Here is a 21821-nt window from a genome sequence, read left to right as displayed (position 1 = left end):
CAGATGAAATATTGTTTAAACATTGTATTAGTATTGTGTCAGCAAAATCCCTGGCAGTTGAAGCTTTTCAATATGAAATACTTTGGAAGATTCTGTAACTGATACAATAGAGAGGATTCTGACGGTGATTTGAGAATAGATTAGATGATCACAACTATGCCATCTGTACTTCTGTACCTCTGATTCAGCAAGTGATATTATTACTGTTAGACAACACAGTTTCTCAAAGGTATTAGGGAGATCTTAATATAGTCATACAATATTCTGTACGGGTATATATAAGCACACTTATGCACATAAATATAGTGACAGCTTTTCCACTAAGTTGTGTGTTTTATAATAGATCTATGTTTGTCTAGTTATAACTGTGGGCACCGTTATTAACTTTAGTGACTGGAGAATTTCTGTGTTCCCACGTATTCTAAGCCAAGTTCCATGTCTGACAACTGCTAGTCCTACCTGCCATTGCTGGTAGTGAGTAATGATTGCTAGTAATGAGTGCACAGGCCTCTTGCTTATCGAAATTCCTGTCATTGTGAAAACAATTTTGCAATAATGTGTAATTTTTTAATTAGACATTTGCATTATTAACAGCCATTGAAAGACAATTACAAAAGGTAACTTTGCATATAAGATTATTTTGTTACCCAGGATACTTTTCATGAGAGATGTAACTGATGTTTTTCTTAACAGTGTCTGTTTTGATGCATAGTTGACTGGATGCCCAGTTGGAGGATTAAGTATATGAAAGCTTTCCTCAGCTAGGGCTGCCATGCCTGTCTGTTACAACTTGTTTCAAAAAATTTGTGACAGAGAATTGTTCTTAGCTTGAAAAACTTTTATAGACATTGCTGTTTATGCCTTTTTTAATTCCTTACCTCACTAAAAATGCAAGCAGCAGTGAAATTAACAGCTTCCTACGGTGAAACTAGAATTTAATATTCTAACCCCTGAATAAAAGCCTATCACATCATAGTGGTCTGTACTCTGCATTGGATGATGTCCAGAACTAAGAACACAAACAAAACCAGCTGTGTGCTGTATGCCTGATAGAAGGGTGCTTTGGATCATTTCACACCTATGTTCAAGTTTGTGTGTCACTTGACAGCCCTGTGCTCATAAAAATTTGCATCATCATGACTAATTGACATACATGAGGATTTGTGTGTAACTAACTTAAAAAAATTGATGTATGTAGTCTGTGAGCTGCGGTCCTGTTTAGGAAAAGATCACTGGATGCTTCATTCTGTTTACTGAAGCCTGTTTTCCGTTCACGCTAATTTCAGCATGGAATCTGTTGAAGCATAAAAATTCATAGTCTGAGCCAAGTAACAGGATCATTGCTTTGTTTTTATAGTGTCATTTTCCATACACTGGATTTGAAGTTTACTCAAGTGAAACCAGATTAAAGACTAACACTTGGCTCACTGATACCAAGAAAATAATATGAAATACTGAAGTCAGAAGAATCCCTGTAAGCAAATATAACAATATCAGGATCAGATTGGATATTTAACATATGTTTAATCTTCCAGCTCCAACTGAAGTACCTACAGATGTGAGTGTAAAAGTTTTATCGTCTTCTGAAATGTCTGTTTCTTGGCACCATGTTTCTGATAAATCTGTGGAAGGATATCAGGTGAGTTTAGAGGTGACACTGTATATCTTGTTATTAATTTAATTTAATTTAATTTTAGTTGTTAAATGCAAGAATAATTCTAGCATTCTGTCTCTTAGGGTTCACTTCTCTTTAAGTTGGCATTTTCTGTGCAGATTTTGCATCCTGAGTAGCAGATTATTTTTGGTGTTATGTGAAATGAATGTTTTCACTATTCAACTGATAAAAAGTATCATTACTTCGTAAAAGAATCTTGTCTATGTTGTATAATTGAATACCTATCTCTAACTTCTCAAAACATACTGAATTAAATTCTGGGTATGATTTTCAAGACATACATAAAATTGAAAATAATTGATGGTCCACTTAAATTATCAGCAGTTATAATTTTATTTCACCCACAAACCCTATAGTAAATGGGACTACATGACAAGTGCCCAGAATCCAGTATAACAGAGACTTTGCTATTGTGCAAGACAGTGATATTTTCCTCCTGGTTTCTATTCTCCATGTGAAAAAGAGCTTCAGGGCATGTTCATCTGATCATCTGAGTGGTGCTACTGGATAAAATTGTTCTTGTCCTTCTACAGAGATGACAGTGACAGAGTGGGTGCAATCAGAAATGGCCACGTAGTACTCCAGCAGGAAAGTCTGAACATCATCCATGCACAGTGGATGCTGACAAACTCCTGCAGTGTACAGCCTGCTTACTTGGGCTGCACTCCAAAATAGGAGTTCGGGTCTTAGTTTTGTTAATTACTTGCTTTGTGATTTTAGTTATCGGCTACTTGATATCTTCTGTGTTCCAAAATGAGCACATACAAATGAGGAGTAAGCTCATAGAATGTATTTTTATAACTGAAATCTATAAATAAATGTTCCTTAAATTAGTAGTACTTGGGTTTATATTTCCTCATCTCTATTTCTGTCTCTGTGAGATTTATGTAATACTTTTGGGATACTGTAATAAGATGATAGTGTGAAGACCTCAATAGGAACTGGCATAGTGTCCCATGTAAAGCTTGATTTTATACAGTGCAGACAATAGGTTTAAAAGTTACAAACAGAGGACACTGGGCTTTGAAACTGAGACACTAATACCATTTGTTATTCCTCATTTATTTAAGTAGCCCACTGTTTTGGTGTTTCATAATTGTGCAATTTGAATAGGATAGACAAGTTGATGGTCATAGCTGAGAGCTGGGTGGAGTGCCCAGATCTGTGAGCTTTCAACCCAGACTGCCCTGTAGCAGCATTGGACTCCTGAGCTGGAAGTGCAGAAATTGGGCTTGAAGCCTGCATACCCAGAATAACCAGAACGTGCACTTGGCAGGCACACACTGGCAGACTTGTGGGAATGTGGAGACAGCTGGGAGAGTTGGGATTGCAGTTGTAATAGACCATGACAGTGGATGTTGAGAGTTGAAGTAGACACTGGATAAGAAGGCAGGAGGGGTAAGGATCAATGGGGAAAGAACATGGGGGGGGGGGGGGGGGGGAATGGCCATAGGTACGTTTGGCCTTTTTTTTCTAATTTTACCTTCTTTTACATAAAGTCATGTGAGTTGCTTCCAGGAGACATCAGGGAAGAATGGAAGGGAGAGGACTCAGAGGAAAGACCAGGAGGCATGGAACAGTCAATAGGAAAAAAAAAGTCAGAAAGAAACCCAGAAGATATTTGGGCTGAAAGGAAAATAACTGCTGTTGTAAAGAAAGGTGCTCAGTAAGGTGTTAATTCTGAGATCTTTTTCCCCAGAGCAATCACCAATCTTGTTCTAGTAGAAAGAGAAGCAGCAAAAGGCATAGAGGGGAAAGCGGCAAAAGGCAAGCTTGTGCTTCACCAAGAATGAAAAGAAATTCTTATGTTCCTGAAAGTCGGATCTTCCATCAGTTCTGAAGGAGCCATAGGACAGGAAGGTCAAGGCCACAGAGAGCTTTTGTGAAGTTCACAGAATATGGCAAGTTGGAAGGGATCAACAAGGATCATCAAGTCCCACTCCTGGCCTTGCCCTGGGCCATCCCCAAAAAGTCACACCATGTACCCAACCACCCTCTGGGTGAAGAACCTCTTTCTTACATCCAAGCTAAACCTCCCCTGACACAACTTCAGGCCGTTCCCTCGCATTCTGTCACTGGTCACCACAGAGAAGGTGTCAGTGCCTGCCCCTCACAAGGAGGTTGTAACTTCAATGAGGTCTCCCCTCAGTCTCCTCCAGGTTGAACAGACCAAGTGACCTCAGCTGCCCCTCATATGGCTTCCCATCAAGGGCTTTCACCATCTTTGTTGCCCTCCTTTGGATGCTCTCTTAATAGCATTGCAATAAAAGTTGTGGTGGAAGGAGAACTCAAAACTTCATTGAAAATTCCAGTGACTATCTCTGGAAGGCTCTCTGTCTATTGAAATCAATGAGTATTACAATAGTTACTTTTTAATTACTGCTCAGCTGTTAACATAGGATAGAAAAAAACAAACAAACAAACAACCAGTTCACCAGAACTCCACCTCAGTTTCCTTTTGATCTTTTTACTATTACCTGAAAATTGCATAATTGACTTTTTGAATGCTAGAGTTTAAGAGGTGGGAGTACCCTGAGCAAAGTACCTGAAGGCCTTTCACCTGTGACACAACACTTCTCACACCAGGAAGAGTCAGATTTTCTTGACACTAATGCATACTGTCGGGATGACTGCCCTCATGGTGATGAGCGTGAGCTGATATATTTTGCCATTACAGAGGCGTACCCTCAGCTCACACTTAAAGAAGAGATAAAATATGAAAACTACCTCCATCCCTATAGAGAAGTTAAGATGTATGAATTCGTACAATAGCCTGCTAAAAGACACAGCTCTTCAATGCATGCAGTACCAGAGACACTATCCATATTTCCTGATGCTTCTATGCAATAGTCTTATTTTATTAAACAAATTTATAACTACTCACCACCATTGTCTCTTGTTGACTGAAATACGCTATTAGCATTCTTTCTTAGTATTAGTAAAGTATGTTTTTATGTCCTTCCTGTGTAAAATTTTCATGAATATGAAATCTGTTGTTTCATGACACTTACAGAAACAGCTTTTGATGTATTTCAGTATATTAAAACTTGAATAGAGGACCGTGAAAGACCATGTGACTTCTTGAAGCAATGGAGCATTTATTCTAGATATCTCTTCCTCAGAGGCAAGAGAGTGAAAAAAAATTCCAAGTTATTCCAAGACAATTTGAAATTATTTAAATTAATCTAAGAAATGTAGGAATAGTATAAAGAAAACAGTACTTTTTTCTTAGCTCTCAAGGAAGTAATTTTCATTTTTTTCTTTTCCAAGAGTAGTTAACAATGTTCCAAATATGTAAATATGACTGTGTTTTAAGTAGGATTGTGTATTAAAGAACTTTCTGTGTTCATGACACACAGCTCAAACACTATATGAGTAAAGTCCACAGCATTGCAGCCAAGAACAATAGTATTTACAATTTAAATTTAATTTAATTTTTAAATTACATAACTTCTGCCTGAAATGTAATATGCTCTCAGTGAAGTAATTTACATTTTCATTCATTGTTCTCGCTTGTCTTGTTTGATGCTGTATGTTACGTGTATATTACACTCTTAGCATCACTGTAATGCAAAAGAACATTAGGATTGTAAAAAGCTTTGCAAGTCAGGGGAGTTTGAAGGCTTCCAATATATGCCACATGATTAATAAAAGCTTCACATAAAGTGTGTTTTTAGTTAACATAATAACTCGTACTAAAAACTAGTTAATTAGTTTTCAATGGCCAGTTAATATCAACAACAAAGCTATGTTTGGTCCTGTTGTGGTTAATAAACTTTTGGTCACCTAGAACTTCACAGACATCCCTTTGCTGCAGTGTAGAACTTGTTTGGACACAGAGGTAGACATGATGTCCTCTAGCTCCTGATGTACACACCCTCTCACACTTACGGTTTACAACTTCTGGTATACAGCTGGTTGCATTTAACAACAGCAGCTTATCTACAACATGTTAATTATAATCATATAAAAGAAATTCTGATTTGAAGATCATAATCTGACCTTCAGCTGAAATGACAGTGACAGTTTCAGATCCATGCCAGTTTGAAACCTTTCATCAAGTGGAGGTTACCACCCCGCTAGAGAAGCCTGCAGGATGGATTGGGTGCACAGTCCTCACTCATTTTGGGAAAAAGGCTGTTGACTCATGAAAATACCCACCTTGACAAGTGGAAATTTCATGAGTGTGAGTGCCTAAGTTAGAGTAGACTGATGTTCAGAGTGCTAGTGGATTAAAATTCCAAAACAGTATTTAGGACATACATTTCTGTAACTAAAAATCACCTATTTGCACCTGCTGAAATTCAGGTATGCATGCTGAATTTAAAAAGCAAAGCCAGACACAATGTGAGTCTTTCTGCACTAGGAAAGAGTGACAAAAGCCATTAAGATGTTGTCACATTTATAGTGATTAAAGTATGAGTAACCTGTAACACTGGTGGGAAAGACTAAGGCAGCAAACATTAACAAGAGATAAGCTGCAGGAAGTATTTAAATGAGAGTAACCTCTGTGTAGTGATACTGGATGTTCTCATTTTCAAAGACATTTGAAGTAGGTGCAGAAAAATCGTCTACTGTCAGCTACTGCATCTCTCCTCATTCAGCCACAGCATATGTTCTGAGGTAAAAGAAATAAATATTTTTATTAAATATTGTAACTTAAATATGAACAGGGGAAAATAAAGCCTCACCAAACAAGAGTTGTATCCATAACTTGTAAAGAGGAGAACTGTGATATTAACATCTTGACAAGCTATCTGCACTTCTAACCTGTTCCTTATATGAAGTTTCCAAGCACAACTAATGTCAGCAGAACAGAAGATTAAAGCAGTTGCTATTCAAAGGAAAGATGACAGGATACCTAATGTCACCAGTAAAATCTTACAAAGCAAGATTTTTCCTAGACCCTGAATTTATCAACAACATTAACTTATTCCTAAATTATTTTAAAAGGCCCTTTTGTAGCATATCCAGAAATCATTATGAAGATGGGCAGAAGCTGGGCAGAAACGCTTAGAGTTAAAACACTCAAAACCAAAATGTGATGGGCACAGCTTTCCACTCAGTTGATGCAGTAATTTAGTCCTGTGCAAATTGTTATAAACCATAAAAAGCCAGTATACTGAGTGTTTTACTCTTATTTGCATCTCACAAGGCCATACAGAACAAGGCCCTGTGTATGTGAGGGACTGTATGGAAAAGCGTCACTCCATAGGAATGACTCTATTTTAAAATGGTGTTTTGTAACATGTAGTGAATTAAAGTAGGATGGAACAAATTCTTGGAGAAAAAAAACCTCAGTAATTTCTATGTGCTCTTAATTGGCCTTGGATTTTAAGATGCCACAAGCTTACAGTCATGCTTTTCCCATAGTTTAAGCATTTTCAGGTTCTTTTTCACCTACTTCAACAAAGGACATGTTATACTATGAAATCTGATTGAATTTAGCCAAAGAACTTCAGAAAATGGTTAAGTACTGGTATCCAGACCTACACATACAGCTAACATGACTGAATACTTTGCATTCCCTAGACAGAAGTACAAGAGGGCTAAATTTCTCAAACATTCTAAAAAAAATACTTGAAAACATAGCAGAATTTAACCTCTTCTAGTTTAAGAGAACAGTATTGAAGTCCAGAGTAAAATGCACAAACAAAAGAGCAAGAAGAAAATAGTCTTATTCTTTGAGGGCATATCCATCTCCCAGACTTCTAATGACATAGTTGAGAACAAGTTAAACTACTGTAAAAAAGTTTTCATAATAAAATCTGCATTTGTTTTTATGTCTTTATGTCTATATATAACTTAGTTAAAATCTCAGCCTGTAGAAGGAATTCCATGCTATTGCTGTTAGATTTTTTTTAGCTCATTTTTTACCCAGAGTATTGTAGTATAGAAATATATAATATTTTGTAAAATTTATGACTAAATATGTTAAAATTATCCTTCAATCTGCTTGCCTACAGATTCGTTACTGGGCTGCTCATGATAAAGAAGCAGCTGCACAGCGGGTACAAGTGAGCAATCAAGAATATTCAACCAAACTGGAAAACCTGAAGCCTAATACTCGCTACCATGTAGATGTTTCTGCCTTCAATAGTGCAGGCTATGGACCTCCCAGCAGCACTATCGATGTCGTTACCAGGAAAGCACGTAAGTAAATGGAACATTAGGTTACATGTAATCATGTCCGTCACATTTTCAAACATGGCTTCTCATTCAAATATTGAATGTTCTCCTTTCATGTGGTATTGGTTCTTTGTCTGAAAATTTCTGGCAAGATTCTTCTTCCTCTCTTTGTTGCAATGTACAACATGGATATCTTACAAAAGGCAGTAAAGATGCTAAGATTATAAGCTTTTAGGAGGGTCAGCTACAAGCTCAGATCAGGTTGCTCAGGGATTTATCCAGTTACATCTTGAAAAACTCCAGGAATAAAGATGCACAACCTCTCTGAGAAACCTGTTCCACGACCTGACTTTCTCTGAGCATCTAATCTGAGATTCTTCTAATCAAATTTGTGCCTTTGGGTAATCGTCCTTCTGCCCTACCATTTTGAAGAGCCTGGATCCTTCTTGATAACCCCGCTGTAAGGACAGGGGACTATTGGGTCCCCTCCAATGCAGTCTCTTCTCCAGGATGGCCAAGCCCCTCTCTCTCTCTCCCTCCCTTCACATGCCAAGTGCTCCAGCTCCCCACCAGGTCAGTAGCCCTCTGCTGAGCTCACTCCATATTACTAGTGTCTTTCTAGTACTGGGCATCTCAAAGCTGGACATGATATTCCAAATGATGGACACTTGCAACAGCTATTACTTGGGCAGCTATAATCTGTCTTTCTGTTCAGTCAGTAGTGAGAAGGATTCTGAAAATTAAAATGTGACCAATTGCCGTTTTCATTAACAGTAGAGAAGCAGGATCAGGCATCCTTGAAAAGTGGGTGATCTCAGTCACCCTAGAGTTTACATACCATAACAGGTTTTTAATGACTTAATGATGATACCTAGCACTAGCATTGACTGAGTGATGTAAGAAATACACACTTACATGGGCTAAAAATATGTACAACTCATTTCAGAATTTCTATCAGTAAATAGCATATTGTACAATTTGAACATGCATGGTTCATTTGTGTTAAATAAGAGTCCATTTTATAAGCTTATTGTGTGAATTATAATTAATGGTTTCTGCTTTGGGGTGCTTGTATTTCTAGCGAGCTAAGTGCTGTAGAAATGCCTGTACTTCGCTAAATACTTAATCTCAAAGAGTAAATATAACCTAAGCCACATTTCTGGGGGGTTCTGAACATAGTTGCATGCCATGAAATGCAAATGGTCAGCAACGTAGTGAAGAGTAATGTTGGCTTCTTCTATTCTGGCAACACAGAAAGGCAAACCCACAAAGCAGCTGCTGCACAAGCCATCCAGCATTGCCTATCTGGAGCTGTAGCAGTTCATTCCAGGAAGGAGACTATTCTTTGCTCATATAATGGCAGTTTAATTTCCCTTTTTACATGTTTTAAAAACAACGTCATAGAACATCTATGAAATCTCATTTATTGTGTACATTATACATATGTTGCTTTTCAGCTCCAAGCCAACGTCCAAGAATTATCAGTTCTGTAAGATCTGGATCAAGGTACATCATCACCTGGGATCATGTGAAGGCAATGTCAAATGAGTCTGCAGTAGAAGGATACAAAGTATGATACCTGAGAATATTTTTTACCTGCTACATGTGGTGCATTTTATGGACTGTGTCAAATTTTTGTATCTGATCAGACTTAAACATAGTTGAATACTTAAGGTGAAGATATGCTCAATAATCACAGCCATCCAGTGGGCTTAGGGCAAAGGCAGTGGGCTTAGTCAATATGATGTGAAAACATTGAGGCACTGAAATTCATTTTGGGTGGTAAGCCATATTATGGGAATGTTCATAGTAGTGACTGCAGCAACCTCATTTCCCATATGATAACATTTATTGTCTGTTGGCTTAAAATAATGCTTAAAAAAGGTGAATGCTTTATAGTTTTTTCTTATACCAATATGCACTGTTTCAACTTTCCTTTCCCATCTCCATGGGACCTACAGTTCCTGGAACATGAGTTCTTTAAAGTCTGAGGAGGCAGAGGAAGGAAGGGAAGGGACCTTTAATGTTGTTAGATGCAGTTACTGTATAACTAGAGCAAGTGTATATACTAACTATAGGGCATATTGAAGGCTTCAAATATTAATTCCTGTTTCATTTTGCTGTTTGTTTGGCAGTAAGAAAATTAGTATCATGCTCTACATGTACAAATTTGCTTGAGGAGTTGACCTCCTTCCTGGGAATTGCTGACAGTGTTTCACAGAGCTTATTTCAGAAGGAGCTGGGAACTTTTCTAAAGGTCCCACAAGACATACACCATGACATTTGCAATAGTTTACCTTAATTGAGAATTAATAAAATTTATAATAGTTTCACCTATGTAAATGGTTATAAATTTTATGTCAGAACACTCAGCTGTGTTCTCATTTGATGATCTCTGCCCACCCTGCTTTATTATTCTCCATTATTTAATTACTCATTTTGAGTGGAAGCCCTGAAATTATTTTTCAAAAGGTGGCATAATTTTAGAAAAGAAAAAACAATGAGGAAACATCCTGTCTAGATTCACCCTGTGTAAAAATGGGAAAAGCAGTATCAAGCACTAAGTTTTGAGATATACTTACGTAGGCTTCATATGTAAATAAAAACCTAATACTTTTTTATTGGCATACTGTACATATGTGACTATATCTTAATGGAAATGTAACATTTCAATAACTGTACTTATTATGACTTTCCTAGATACTTTATAGGCCAGATGGACAACATGAAGGCAAGTTGTTTTCAACTGGAAAGCACACAATAGAGGTCCCAGTTCCCAGTGATGGTGAATATGTTGTTGAGGTCCGAGCACACAGTGAAGGAGGAGATGGAGAAGTAGCTCAAATAAAAATTTCAGGTGAGCAGATAACTTCCTTTCTTCTATCCCTCATTCCCTGGAAATCTTGGACTGAGTATTTTCCTCATGCATACTTTGAAGAGATGAGCATGCCATTCACATCCAAAGTCTGAGAGACAGCCTTTCAGCAGTGACTCTACTCAGAGTAAGAGTTTATTGTAAAACATTTCTGAGGACTTCACCTACACAGTACACTTCAGTAGCAGTCCAGTTCAGTCCTGGAAGCACTGCCAATCTTCCAAATATCAAACTGCTTCTACTAGTGCCCCCGGTTAGGCTACCACTTCTAGTAGGTGGTAGCCTGGTAGCCTCAGGATCTAGGTGTCTGTTTGCAATAACCCTACAGGTCCTAGTACCTGTTGCCTCTGTATCTCATTCCTTTGTCAACTACCGCTAAGAAGAAAGTAATAGAGAAAGGGAGTCGCCCACAGTGATCCACAGACCACTCACGGGGGAGTTCCACTTCTCAGTGACAAGGGGACCTGTGACAGAAAAATGATAAATAAGCAGTGAGAAACTCTACATGCTCAACTTCAGACTGGTCTGGATGATTGGTAAAGAAGAGAAGGAAGCATGTCTTAGAATGATTCAAATTGTGCTCATTGTTGACTAAATACGAGTTCAGACATGGTCTGCACATCTCTTACCTGTTAGTTTTGTATTTTTAAGTAGTAGTATGCCTTGGCACACATTGTGTGAAGTAGAGCATATGAATAGACATAAAGGACTTGGTTATAGTTCAAACACTTGCATTGTATTCTTGTCTTTTTAATTAAGAAAAATTAACTTGGGGAATAGTAAAGATTAAACGTCAACAGTATTCTTGTCACACAAGCAGTGCAACCATTATTTTAGCTTTTTAAAAAAAAGCAATGCCTATGAGGTATTATCTGTACTGTTAGAGAAGCTGGTCATTGCTAAAGGAGTGGACCTCCCATTTGCAGGTTTTCAGTAATATGTACAGTTTATATCACCTAATGTGAATTCATGGGTATCACCATTTTTGTTTTTATGAAGTATCTTTACATCTTTGATCCAATGATTAATCGCCTGCACTGTTGACCTTTTTTTACCCAGTTTCATTATCTATATATATCTGGGTTTGAGGTCTGGCCATTGTTTCCTTTTGTTAGACTAAAGAGTCCTTTTGTGTCTGATACATTCTTCCCAATAAGAAATGTATATATAGCAGCCAAGTGACTAATCAAATGTTAAACAGACTGAGTACCTTGAATTTCTCCATGATAACATATTCTTCAGGTCTTAAATAATTTCATCAGCTCTTTCCTTCACCTCTCCAGCTTCTGAGACTTCCTTTAGGACTGTAGGCACTTAACCATATGCACTGTTTCAACTCTGCTGTCTGCAGGATAGTCTCACCTTCCTACATTTAACTACTCCCAGCATTATTCATGAAAGGCTTTCAATAGCCATCTATTACCTTGCACTGGGCTATAAAATTATGTTAATCTTGTTTGTCCAACAATAACTCTAAATCCTTCTTGTAATTCTTGCTTTCCAGGATACAGTGTCTCATCCTTATCTGTACCACCCCAGTGTCAGGTGACTTTTTAACTTGATGTATAATTTTGCATGTGACTCTGACAAAGTACAGTTGGTTTGAATGGCTTAGGTTCCCATGCTGTCTGAATTTTTATATGAATATGTTGTTGTCATCACTATTTTGCCATTTTGGTTCCTTAGGTTTTGATGAAAATGATTGGATTTTGTTCAGTCTACTCTTATTCACTGTGTAATTCACTAGAAATTCAATGACCATTCTCTAATAATTGTGTGTTAAAATCTGCGAGTGACTGAATTCTTAATCCATTTAGCATACACATTAATTGTGTATACCATGTTCTATCAGACTGTTTTGCAGTACCAAGTCAACCATTTTTAAAAATACATTGTGTATGTACACTGAAGCAGTCACTTTTGGTATATTTTATGAGCTACAAAAAAGTTGAAGTAACTGCTGTCTTTAGGTCATGTCCTAGGTATCTGTGTATCATACACATTGTATTACAGCCTGTAATGAGTGTGGTGCAAGGACCCTTTTGGTCACACCAGATGGATTACTTCCAGAGTGGAAACAGAACCCTCATGTCAGCATAAGTCAGCCCAAGCTGAATAGTCTTGCCAGTATGACCTGTCTTAAGCATACCTGTACAGAACTATGACCACTGGGAGAGTTAGCACCCTGTAAATGCTAGTTCTGCAGAGTTTTATATTATCTGTCTTCTGCACTGTGGACAAGTTTTCATCCACAAATTCCACCATAAGCCAGCTGGACAAACAGGGACAGTGCCTCTGGTGACCTAGATCAAGGCAGCCTGCCCTGGATTCAGTTTAGGAAAGATAGAAAAGGAGACAAAAGGAAGGGGTAATCTCTTTGGAATACATAGTATACTGAAAGTCAGGCAAGAATTTCAGGCTATTTCTAGGCTCAATCCATACTTTTTCCAAAAAGCAGAACAAAGTGTAGTTAAACTGCCTACACATGGCAAATTATATCTGCTAATTTTTATTCCTAAGAAAATTTTCCAGTAGTGCGTCAGGGTTTAGAATAATTGCACCAAAAGAATGATAGAGTGGTGAGAAACTTTTAAGTAATGGTAATTTTTCTCAGAGTATTGCCAAGAAGTGAAGATACAGTTTCATAGGAATGTATATTTTGGTGGTTGACTGACCAAAATGGAAGTTACATATTTACAGAGATGCAAGCATTAGCTAAGATAAAATATAAGGCATGTTACCAAATTCAGAGAGGAACATTGCCTTGCCTGACCTTTAGGCATCTGATTCCAGCGTTTACAAACCTAGTTAATTTCCTGGATAAATGAATGGGCAGAGTTAAGCAGCTGGTGCAAAGGTTCAGAATAGCCTATATGCTGACCAGGAATGACCAGATCTTAAGCAAACTGGAAGGATGTACTGAAGAGAGAGGATTGTCTAGAAAACTCATGTGTTACCCAGATCAGTGTTTTCCTGCTGTTTATGGGATATCAAATCCAAAATAATCCACATAGTACAGCTGAGTTAGGTGTTCCAGCTGCCATTAAAATCAGTTGTTATCTAGGGTGTAATTCAGAATGTTAAACAAAGCCTGAAGCATTTGAGAAGCCCCAGATTACCAAGGACATCCAGAGAATTCTGGCAGCCATGACATGATCTACAGGAAACCTGAAGTCTTGTGGATAGACAGGTGGAGGCTAGACAGGACACCAGAAGACGTCTTTTGGCCTATATTTCAGGTTTAGGAACCCTAAGTGGCCCTGAGGTCTTAATTTAGGTATTAAAACTGTAACTCATTTTAACTAACATAATTACATAGGAAAGTCAAATGTGACAGAAACTGGGTGTTATTTCTAATTCAATCCCTTGTTTAGGAGAAAACTTCCTTTTATGTTTTCTTCATTCTCTTCCTTCTCACAGAAAACCCAGTCACTTGCAAAAAGGGCAGGCAAACATCCTGAAGCTACTGTGCTCTCACATTGTCAGCTTCCTATGGATTCACTTTCTTACCTGAGAATGATATAAAGAAAGTTTACCAAACACAGCTGTCTCATGTGCATTTCTTTGAATATATTTCATCTTGAAATATAAATTCTTGTCATAAACTCTCTCTCTGTATATATGCCTAGCTGCATTCCAGCATACAGCTATGATCAGTGTAAAATACAGTCATGGACTGTTCTATTTTATTGGCCAGTGCCTGTTGTACAGTTAGGAGTTTGGGGATATTCTTCAAGCCCATTATAGTAATTATTGAGCTACACAATTTAAAATTCATTCTTGAGTTGCCACAACCAGATAAAGGCTGGAACCAAAGGAGTCTGTTTCAGTGGTTAATAACAGGCTTATCTGTTTTCTTTGAAATATATTAGAGGCTGAGATTTTTTTTGTCTCCTGCATGCTTTTTGGATTGCAGTTCTTTGTCTTAATACTAATAATTGGTGTAATCAAAGCAGTGTTGCAGTCAATAGGAACTAAAACCATATGGCACTTTCTTCCTTTTTCGCCTTACTTGTATACCTGCACTGGCCCCAGTGCAATTAATTTATGGCAAAGTAAGGGAGAACAGAAACAAGCTCTCAAATTTTAAAACCTCAGCTGGAGAAGAGTAGAGGGTTTCTTCTCATTTGGGAAAATATTTGGGGAAAAAAGGAAAATACTATACACCTACAGCTTCAAAGATGAAATCAGGGTAATGTTGCAGTTTAAATAGTGACATGGGCAAAGAATAATTTATGTATTGTATATGCTTATAGCAAGAGAAAAATATTACGGCTTCTCTGTGTTCTCTGCGCACACATATATATACACACATATGAATTCCATTCGCCAGAGGCATGTTTGAGGATCCTGAAAGAGTATTTACTTTGAAGTCTAGCTTTTTCAAAGGAAAATACAAAATGTTTGCCTGTAATAACTTACACAGTCATTTTAATAGTTTTTAAATTTTTTGAATTGTTACTTGAAGGGGACATAAATGTATACTGCTTACACTAGTATTGAGTAAGTCAGGTGATCATTCACTTTTCATGTGGTATAATTAAAAATTATTTGGAAATGGCCATCTGTTGCAAACACAGTGTAGTAATAAGAAGGAGAGAATACAGGGAAAAATCATAAGTAATGCCAATGAAAAGTCCCCTTTGTAACTGACATGACCGTGCTCTGTTACTTATCTTGGATTCTGTTATGCATCTGTGACAAGAATGTAGCAAAAAGTTTCTACTAAACTAAAAGTACACTTCAAATAGAGTTCTCCTCTAAAAGAACAGTAATTTTCACAATGCATTTGATGTTGTCTCATGACTCAAAAATTAAGTAGAAAATACTGAGAATGCCATCCAACCTGCTGTCTAAATCTGCCCAAATCAACATACTTTGTTCTCTGGTATTTCTCTTGATTTTCCTTCATCATCACATCTCATTTCATCATAGTTCTAATTTATTAGTACTGCCTCCTTTTGAGCCTTACTTTGATGAATAAGGCTTGACAATTCCATGCATTACAACATATTCCATGTTATAACAAGCATTTTCTTGAAAACCCATATTCACTTTAATTCCATTTTTTAATTTTTTTCTTGTATTCAGACTCAACATTTGGGCAGATTGTGGCAATGTTTTCATATCCAGTTATGTTTTCTTAGTCTGCATTATCCTGTGATAATCCCAGTGGTGTTTGACATTTATGTTTATTTATAATGCAAAGCTTGGATAACCAAAGTTTGAACACTTGTAACTAAACTGTGTTGTGGTGGTTGACAGGCCTTATAGCTAGAAATTGGATGGGCATGTACATGAACAGAGGCTTGTAAGAAAACAGTATCTCACAAAACAAGAGCAGAATGGGTTACTCTTTATCAAAGAATACTGACAAGACAGGAGTCCATAGTTCCTATACATCAGAAAACAGAAAAGAAATGGCTATTGTCTTGAAAATAATTGTGTGCTTTTCCTCCTGCCTTCATCTTCAGTCTGACAGGCCACATGCCTATCTGTCTGACTTGGGAACTGCCTGCAAAATCCCGACTGATGCATGGTCACATGAAAGCATGAGAACTCTGCAGTGCCTTTAAACATTAGCAAAACCCTCGAGATTCTATGACAACTCTGTGCACCTTGTTACACAGGTTTTAACTTGTTACATGTTGGAGTTTCTGCTGGCTATCTCCAAGCTTGCAAGAATGCTATAGGAAGTTGTGACTGTCTTGGAAGACACATTCTTGTTGGATCTCAGACAGTAAAGACACTAAAGATAATAGAAGTTACTCAAGAAAGATGCCATAAAAGTATAGAGAAAACCAGTGAAGGTAACACAGTTATAGAGTGAATTCTGTGTGAGCTATGTGAGAGAGGCAAGGAGTTGTCAGCTGAGTAAGGATTGCTAGTAAGGTAGTCATGAATAAAGAAAGAGGTAAGTAGGAAAAGATTATTCACTTTTCTTCAGACTGTAATCTAATAAAATTAGCAGGCAAGAGATTGAAAACTATCAAATACTCTCTTGCATGTCACAGAATTAAATTATTGTGGTGGACAAAGTTACAAAGAGAGGCTTGGTTTATCAGTCCCTACTTAAAACCATGTCCTGTATTCAGCCTGACTCAGGAGCTACTGAACAGAAGCTGCAAGGTAGCTCAGGAGCTACATGGTCACAGTGGAAAAGAATATAAAAAGAAAGTCCTGTCTGCACGCCATGATATTTTTTTCCTTTTCACTGCATCCATTATAGAGCACTGTTGGAGCTGTGCTCAACAGGCCTTTGGTCAGACACTGCAGCTGACCTTATACTTCCAGTTTCAGGAAATTGTGCTGTGGAATGGCTGAATAATACTTAGCTGATGGGCAAATGAATAGTTCTACTTCCAAAAGCCTTAAATAATTTCTTCACTGTTTTCAGCAGTTTGGATGTTACCGGCCAAACAATGACTGATTTTTAAAATACTTAAGAAGAAGATGAAAACTAAATTTTTATTCACTGTGAATTGAGAAATACCTTTTTTTAAAATTTCAGCAAGCTTTTGGTTGCCAGTATTTCAGCTAAAGATTTGACATTCAGGTTCAGTTCAGCTGAACTGTACTTCCCCATTATTTTATCCAGTCATTGAGACATATCATACAGGTACTTCAGGTTTTTTGTTACACCAACAGAGGAAAAATATACTCCTTCCCTTTTATGAAACAAAATTCTTGGTATTTATATTCATTGTATTCTACTATTAGAAGATGATGGGAAAAAAATCCAGAAGATAGTTATTTAACTCTCCTATGCTTAAATATAGCAACATAGCAAAAAAAGAAAATCACATAGCTCATAGGCTGAATGACTATATTAGTTTTTTGCTTCAGGAAAGTAGTCCTTTGATGCAATAATAATTTAATACAAATCATATTTGCTTTCACCTCTTGGTAGTACTTTGTTTTTGTGGGTGGGAAATACTGTAAGAAATAAATACTTGAAGGTAACTTCCAAATGTTTATTTGGACAAATTCTCACTTCAAACCTGCATTTTTTTCAGCCTCAGGACCTTGTTTTGCTAACTTAAAATCAAGAAAGCACCTTATTACAAGGAGCTATAAGATGTACATGCAATTAAGAATTAAGCTCTTTATTTAACCTGAAAGATGTGAAACTTCTCAATCAGACACAGAAAACCTACAGATCTATCTTTCTAGGAGCCCACATGACTGCTGTTTTGAGACCTAATGCTATAAAAAATACTTGACATTTGTCATTAGGTAAAACAAGGCTGCCTGCTGAAATCTGCTTGCTTTGTGTGTTACCTTTTCAGTATGGTTTTGCTGGAGAGCTGTCCCGTGGGACTGTTCCAGCAGCTCCTTAGGACTGTCACTACCAACTACAAGCACTTCTTTCCTTAGCATGTGTTCAACGGCAAGACGAGCAGTAAGCTGGGTCCTGCACAGCCCATCTACCATCCTGACACAGACAAGCCCTCTCTGGAATGAAAGAATAGCCAGTTCTCCATCTCCTTTGTCCCATCTCCAAGACTGACAGTGAGGCACAGTTTGACTTCTTTTTTTTTTCATGTAGATACTTCTTAACAGGGAGCTGGGCCATGGCAACACAAGCCACTTAGCAGCAGCAATTTTTATGCTTGTTTGCCTGAGCAAGTCATGTAAAGGTGGTAAGATTAACATTTTCTGTCTTAAAATATTTGTTTAAGAAAGATCCTTGTGACTTTAACAGATGTAAATGCCACATTGCTAGAAGTCAGCCATCTGGATTTTGTAATCTGGCAGGTAAACAAATGGACCAGGCTCTTTGACATCTCTTAGATTATTGCTTTTCATATGAACATTAACATTTCCAAAGGTGTCTCTTTGCTTCATCACATTTCAAAGAATCCATTAATTTTGTTTTAACATGCTTAAATATTTATTTTGACCTTTTACCTCCTGTATCATAACCTCCTGGCTTGTTGGACTGGCCAAATCAAAATACACTGATATGTTCTAAATGGCCATGTTTCTTGTATAAATACACTGCATAAACAGCTCTTGCAGAACAAAAGAGCAAGTCTTTCACTGTATTGTACCAAGTGTCCTTGTCTGTTTCAGATTATCCATACAGGTAGGGGCTGTGCTGAGATATGCCAGTTGTTCTTCCAGCCTCCACACCCTGTGGCCTTGCTCACACCCAGGATTATTGCCCCCACTGTGAGTAGTGCTGAAGTAAGACCAATACCATGCTGTTATCTGTTCAATGCACAGGTGCCGCTGTTGGAGTACCGACTCTGCTCCTGGTCCTGGTGGTGCCTGCCATGGGTGTCCTTGCCTGCTCGGGATTCTGAATGTAGCTGGATTTATCTTGTCCTCTGCCTAACACAAAGGACTCACTTTGAAGATAAGGACTGCAACTCTTTTTGATTCCTGTGGCACCATCCTAAGCCAAATAAATTACACTTTAAAATTAATTACCCTACCAATTTGCTATGAACTTTAAGAGGACTGAGGCATCCAGGAACTCCCTCATGAAGTAAATCAACTTTTGAATGGCTAAGAAATATTTTTAACTTGTTCCAATATGCCTTATAAAACACTTCTGCTGATCTGTGACAGTTGCATGATTTGGTCCAATGGGGCAAGTTACAGTGTTAAAACCCAATAACATAGGCTGTACAGTGAAAAGTAAAATCACCATACGTAGGTGCTTTAACTTGAATAACAAATTGTGAAATATAATAGAGATTGAAATGTTGATTGTATGTGATAAATGTAAGAGTCTGTCTGTACTATCCTATATGTTTTGTGTACTGCATATTTTTGAATGGCCCCGTCATCATTTATTGGGATTACTGGTTTTTAGAGAGACAGTCAAAACAAAAACATTTCATTATTTAGAGCTATATTTCTTGAGGCTATTGGATAGAATTTGAAAGGCTTGAAATAAAAGTCAGTGATAAGGGGTTTTTTATTTTCAGTATGTTAAGAACACCTGAGACATGGACAGCGTGCTCAGTTTAAAGGAATTTTACCTGTACTTCACTGACATGAGATTTACCATATTCTTTTCTTAAAAAAATTCTTTTGACAAAATCTGTTATGGTCATTGTTGCTGATTTGAAAAGTCAAATGTCAACTTTCAGGGACGCAGCGTAAGGTACTGGGTTTGGTTTAGTCTTATTACTTTTATTATTATTAAGGTAGCAATATAGCACTTAGGAGTTTGGAGATGGAGTCCATGCTAAGATCAGCTAAGTGGACCACGACGTGGTAGGAAATGTATGTTATTTTTTAAGGTAAAAAGTTTAAAATATAAAAAAGAAAAAGATATACAATAAATGGCAAAAACAGAATAGCACAGTAAAAAAATTATTTTATTTACATTTTTATGCTGCAGACACCAGGTGTTACCTTCCTGTGTTGAAGGCATACATTTGGGAGTACTATATGCTTTTTCAAGAACTTGATAATATTCTAATGTTCATAGTTTTGTAAATAAGAGTTTTAAACTTCTGAGACCATTTCTCTATTGGATAGAGTACTGAAGAGTGATCCAACTGTGTGTTAGTACGTGAAAGTCAGATCCCAACTGTTAGTCAAAGCTAAATGTTTACTATGGCCTTTGCAAAATGGGACCTCTTAGAGATAGAGAATGTTTTTGTTCTGACTGTGTCTAGAGTGTTACAGTGTTGGGTTTCTTTGTTGGTTTGTTTGGGTTTTTTAAGTTGTTCAAGAAATGCACATTCCTTTAATTTTCCATGGTGTGCTGGGAATTAGTTTGAGTGTGAATGGTGAAGAAACATGGTGATATTGAATCAGCTGGCTCAAGTAATAGTGCAATGTCTGATGCTTCAAGAATTATAAGCTTTGAATCATATTTTATTAGCACAACCTTGCTAGCTACTTAGAAATAGATTTTATCTTTTTAGAACTGATACTGTAGAGGTCTGTAATAATAATATTTACATGAAGCAAGGATAGGTCTATTAATAATTTCCACCCTTTTCTTTTATTTGTATAATTTTGTACTATATATTTACATGTAAAAGTATAGAGTCTTCATTAAGAAATATCAATAATACTGTTTTAGTTTAATTTTAACTATTTGTTACAAGATGAAAATTTTTTAAATAGGTGAAAGTGATAACTTCCCTATAGAGGAATGTCAAAGTGTCAAACACTACTCAGTTTCATAAATTGTATAATTCTTTGAAAGAGAAATGAGCTGTCTTCATACATAAGAAACTAATATGCTGTAAGCCTTCTGTGAAAAAATGTGTTTTATTGTGTTTCATTTGGTTTTGTTCTTTTGCAGTATGATTCATTTTTAAATAGTCTACAACCACAACTAAATCTTTTGCCAAATGCATGACTGCCTTTTACTTTTCTAATACATGGTGTAAGAAGCAAAACTGTTTCATTTTTGCATGGAAATGACCTGGGAAGGAAAACCACTTCTTTTTTAAATCAGCAACACAGATGAGGTAGGTGTCACATACTGGTCAGATAGTTGGAGATTTTTCTTTTTCACATAATTGTGTAAATTTGGGACCTTCAGTTTCAAACTGTTGTCAAGAAAAACTGACTAGTGTATCATCTGCTTTAAAATGCAAGGTTCTTAATTAAAGTTTATATAGATAGACATACTTGTTGTTTCTTTATATTTCAGGAAAATTGATATTACTATTATTTGATACTGATGAATATTGAACTGGTTTTTTAGTTACTTTTTATCTTTTTTTTTTCAAATGAGTAGAGCAGGACTGTGCTTTGTCCTTTTTATGAAATGAAAAGTAAATTACAATTAAATAAATGTATTAATGTTACTCAAAGTACAGTAGCTGTCTTTTGAATTGGAGCTTTCTGATTTCATAATAATGATGTAGTCATGTCTGACAGAATAGGTGTGGATGGAATTAAGTCCTGTGTATCCCTGCCCTTCCTTCTCATGAATTTTGCTGGAGTTTAAGAGCTTTTGTAGCTGTTTTGCTTTGATTACAGGTGATAGAGATAGAAAGGTTTTTCTAACATCAGCAACAGAGGTCCTCCTGAGGTTTTTGGCATTTTTGGAAGCAAAAGATAACCAGAGTATTTTTCAGGTAACATTTTCTACTCCAGTAGATACATGCTGTGATTTAACCCTAGCACATAGTCCCACACAGGCATTTGCTCACTCCTGGA

General features: G+C 36.9%; 1 protein-coding gene across 1 annotated transcript in view; it reads left to right on the top strand.

The window, feature by feature from the left end:
- CNTN1 (contactin 1) overlaps positions 1-21282 on the top strand; it is a 223267-nt gene extending 201985 nt beyond the window's left edge. Inside the window, exons 20-24 of the mRNA XM_071552378.1 lie at positions 1536-1639; positions 7642-7828; positions 9262-9374; positions 10505-10661; positions 18909-21282. Coding sequence (XP_071408479.1) covers positions 1536-1639; positions 7642-7828; positions 9262-9374; positions 10505-10661; positions 18909-18988 — 641 coding nt within the window. The 3' untranslated portion in view covers positions 18989-21282. The remainder of the gene's footprint in view (positions 1-1535; positions 1640-7641; positions 7829-9261; positions 9375-10504; positions 10662-18908) is intronic.
- The last annotated feature ends 539 nt before the right edge of the window (positions 21283-21821 follow it).

The sequence above is a fragment of the Pithys albifrons genome, chromosome 3 (assembly GCF_047495875.1).
Source record: "Pithys albifrons albifrons isolate INPA30051 chromosome 3, PitAlb_v1, whole genome shotgun sequence".
Taxonomy (NCBI): Eukaryota; Metazoa; Chordata; class Aves; order Passeriformes; family Thamnophilidae; genus Pithys; species Pithys albifrons.
The sequence above is the reverse complement of the archived record's forward strand: the minus strand, read 5'-3'. Positions and strand labels throughout refer to the sequence as shown.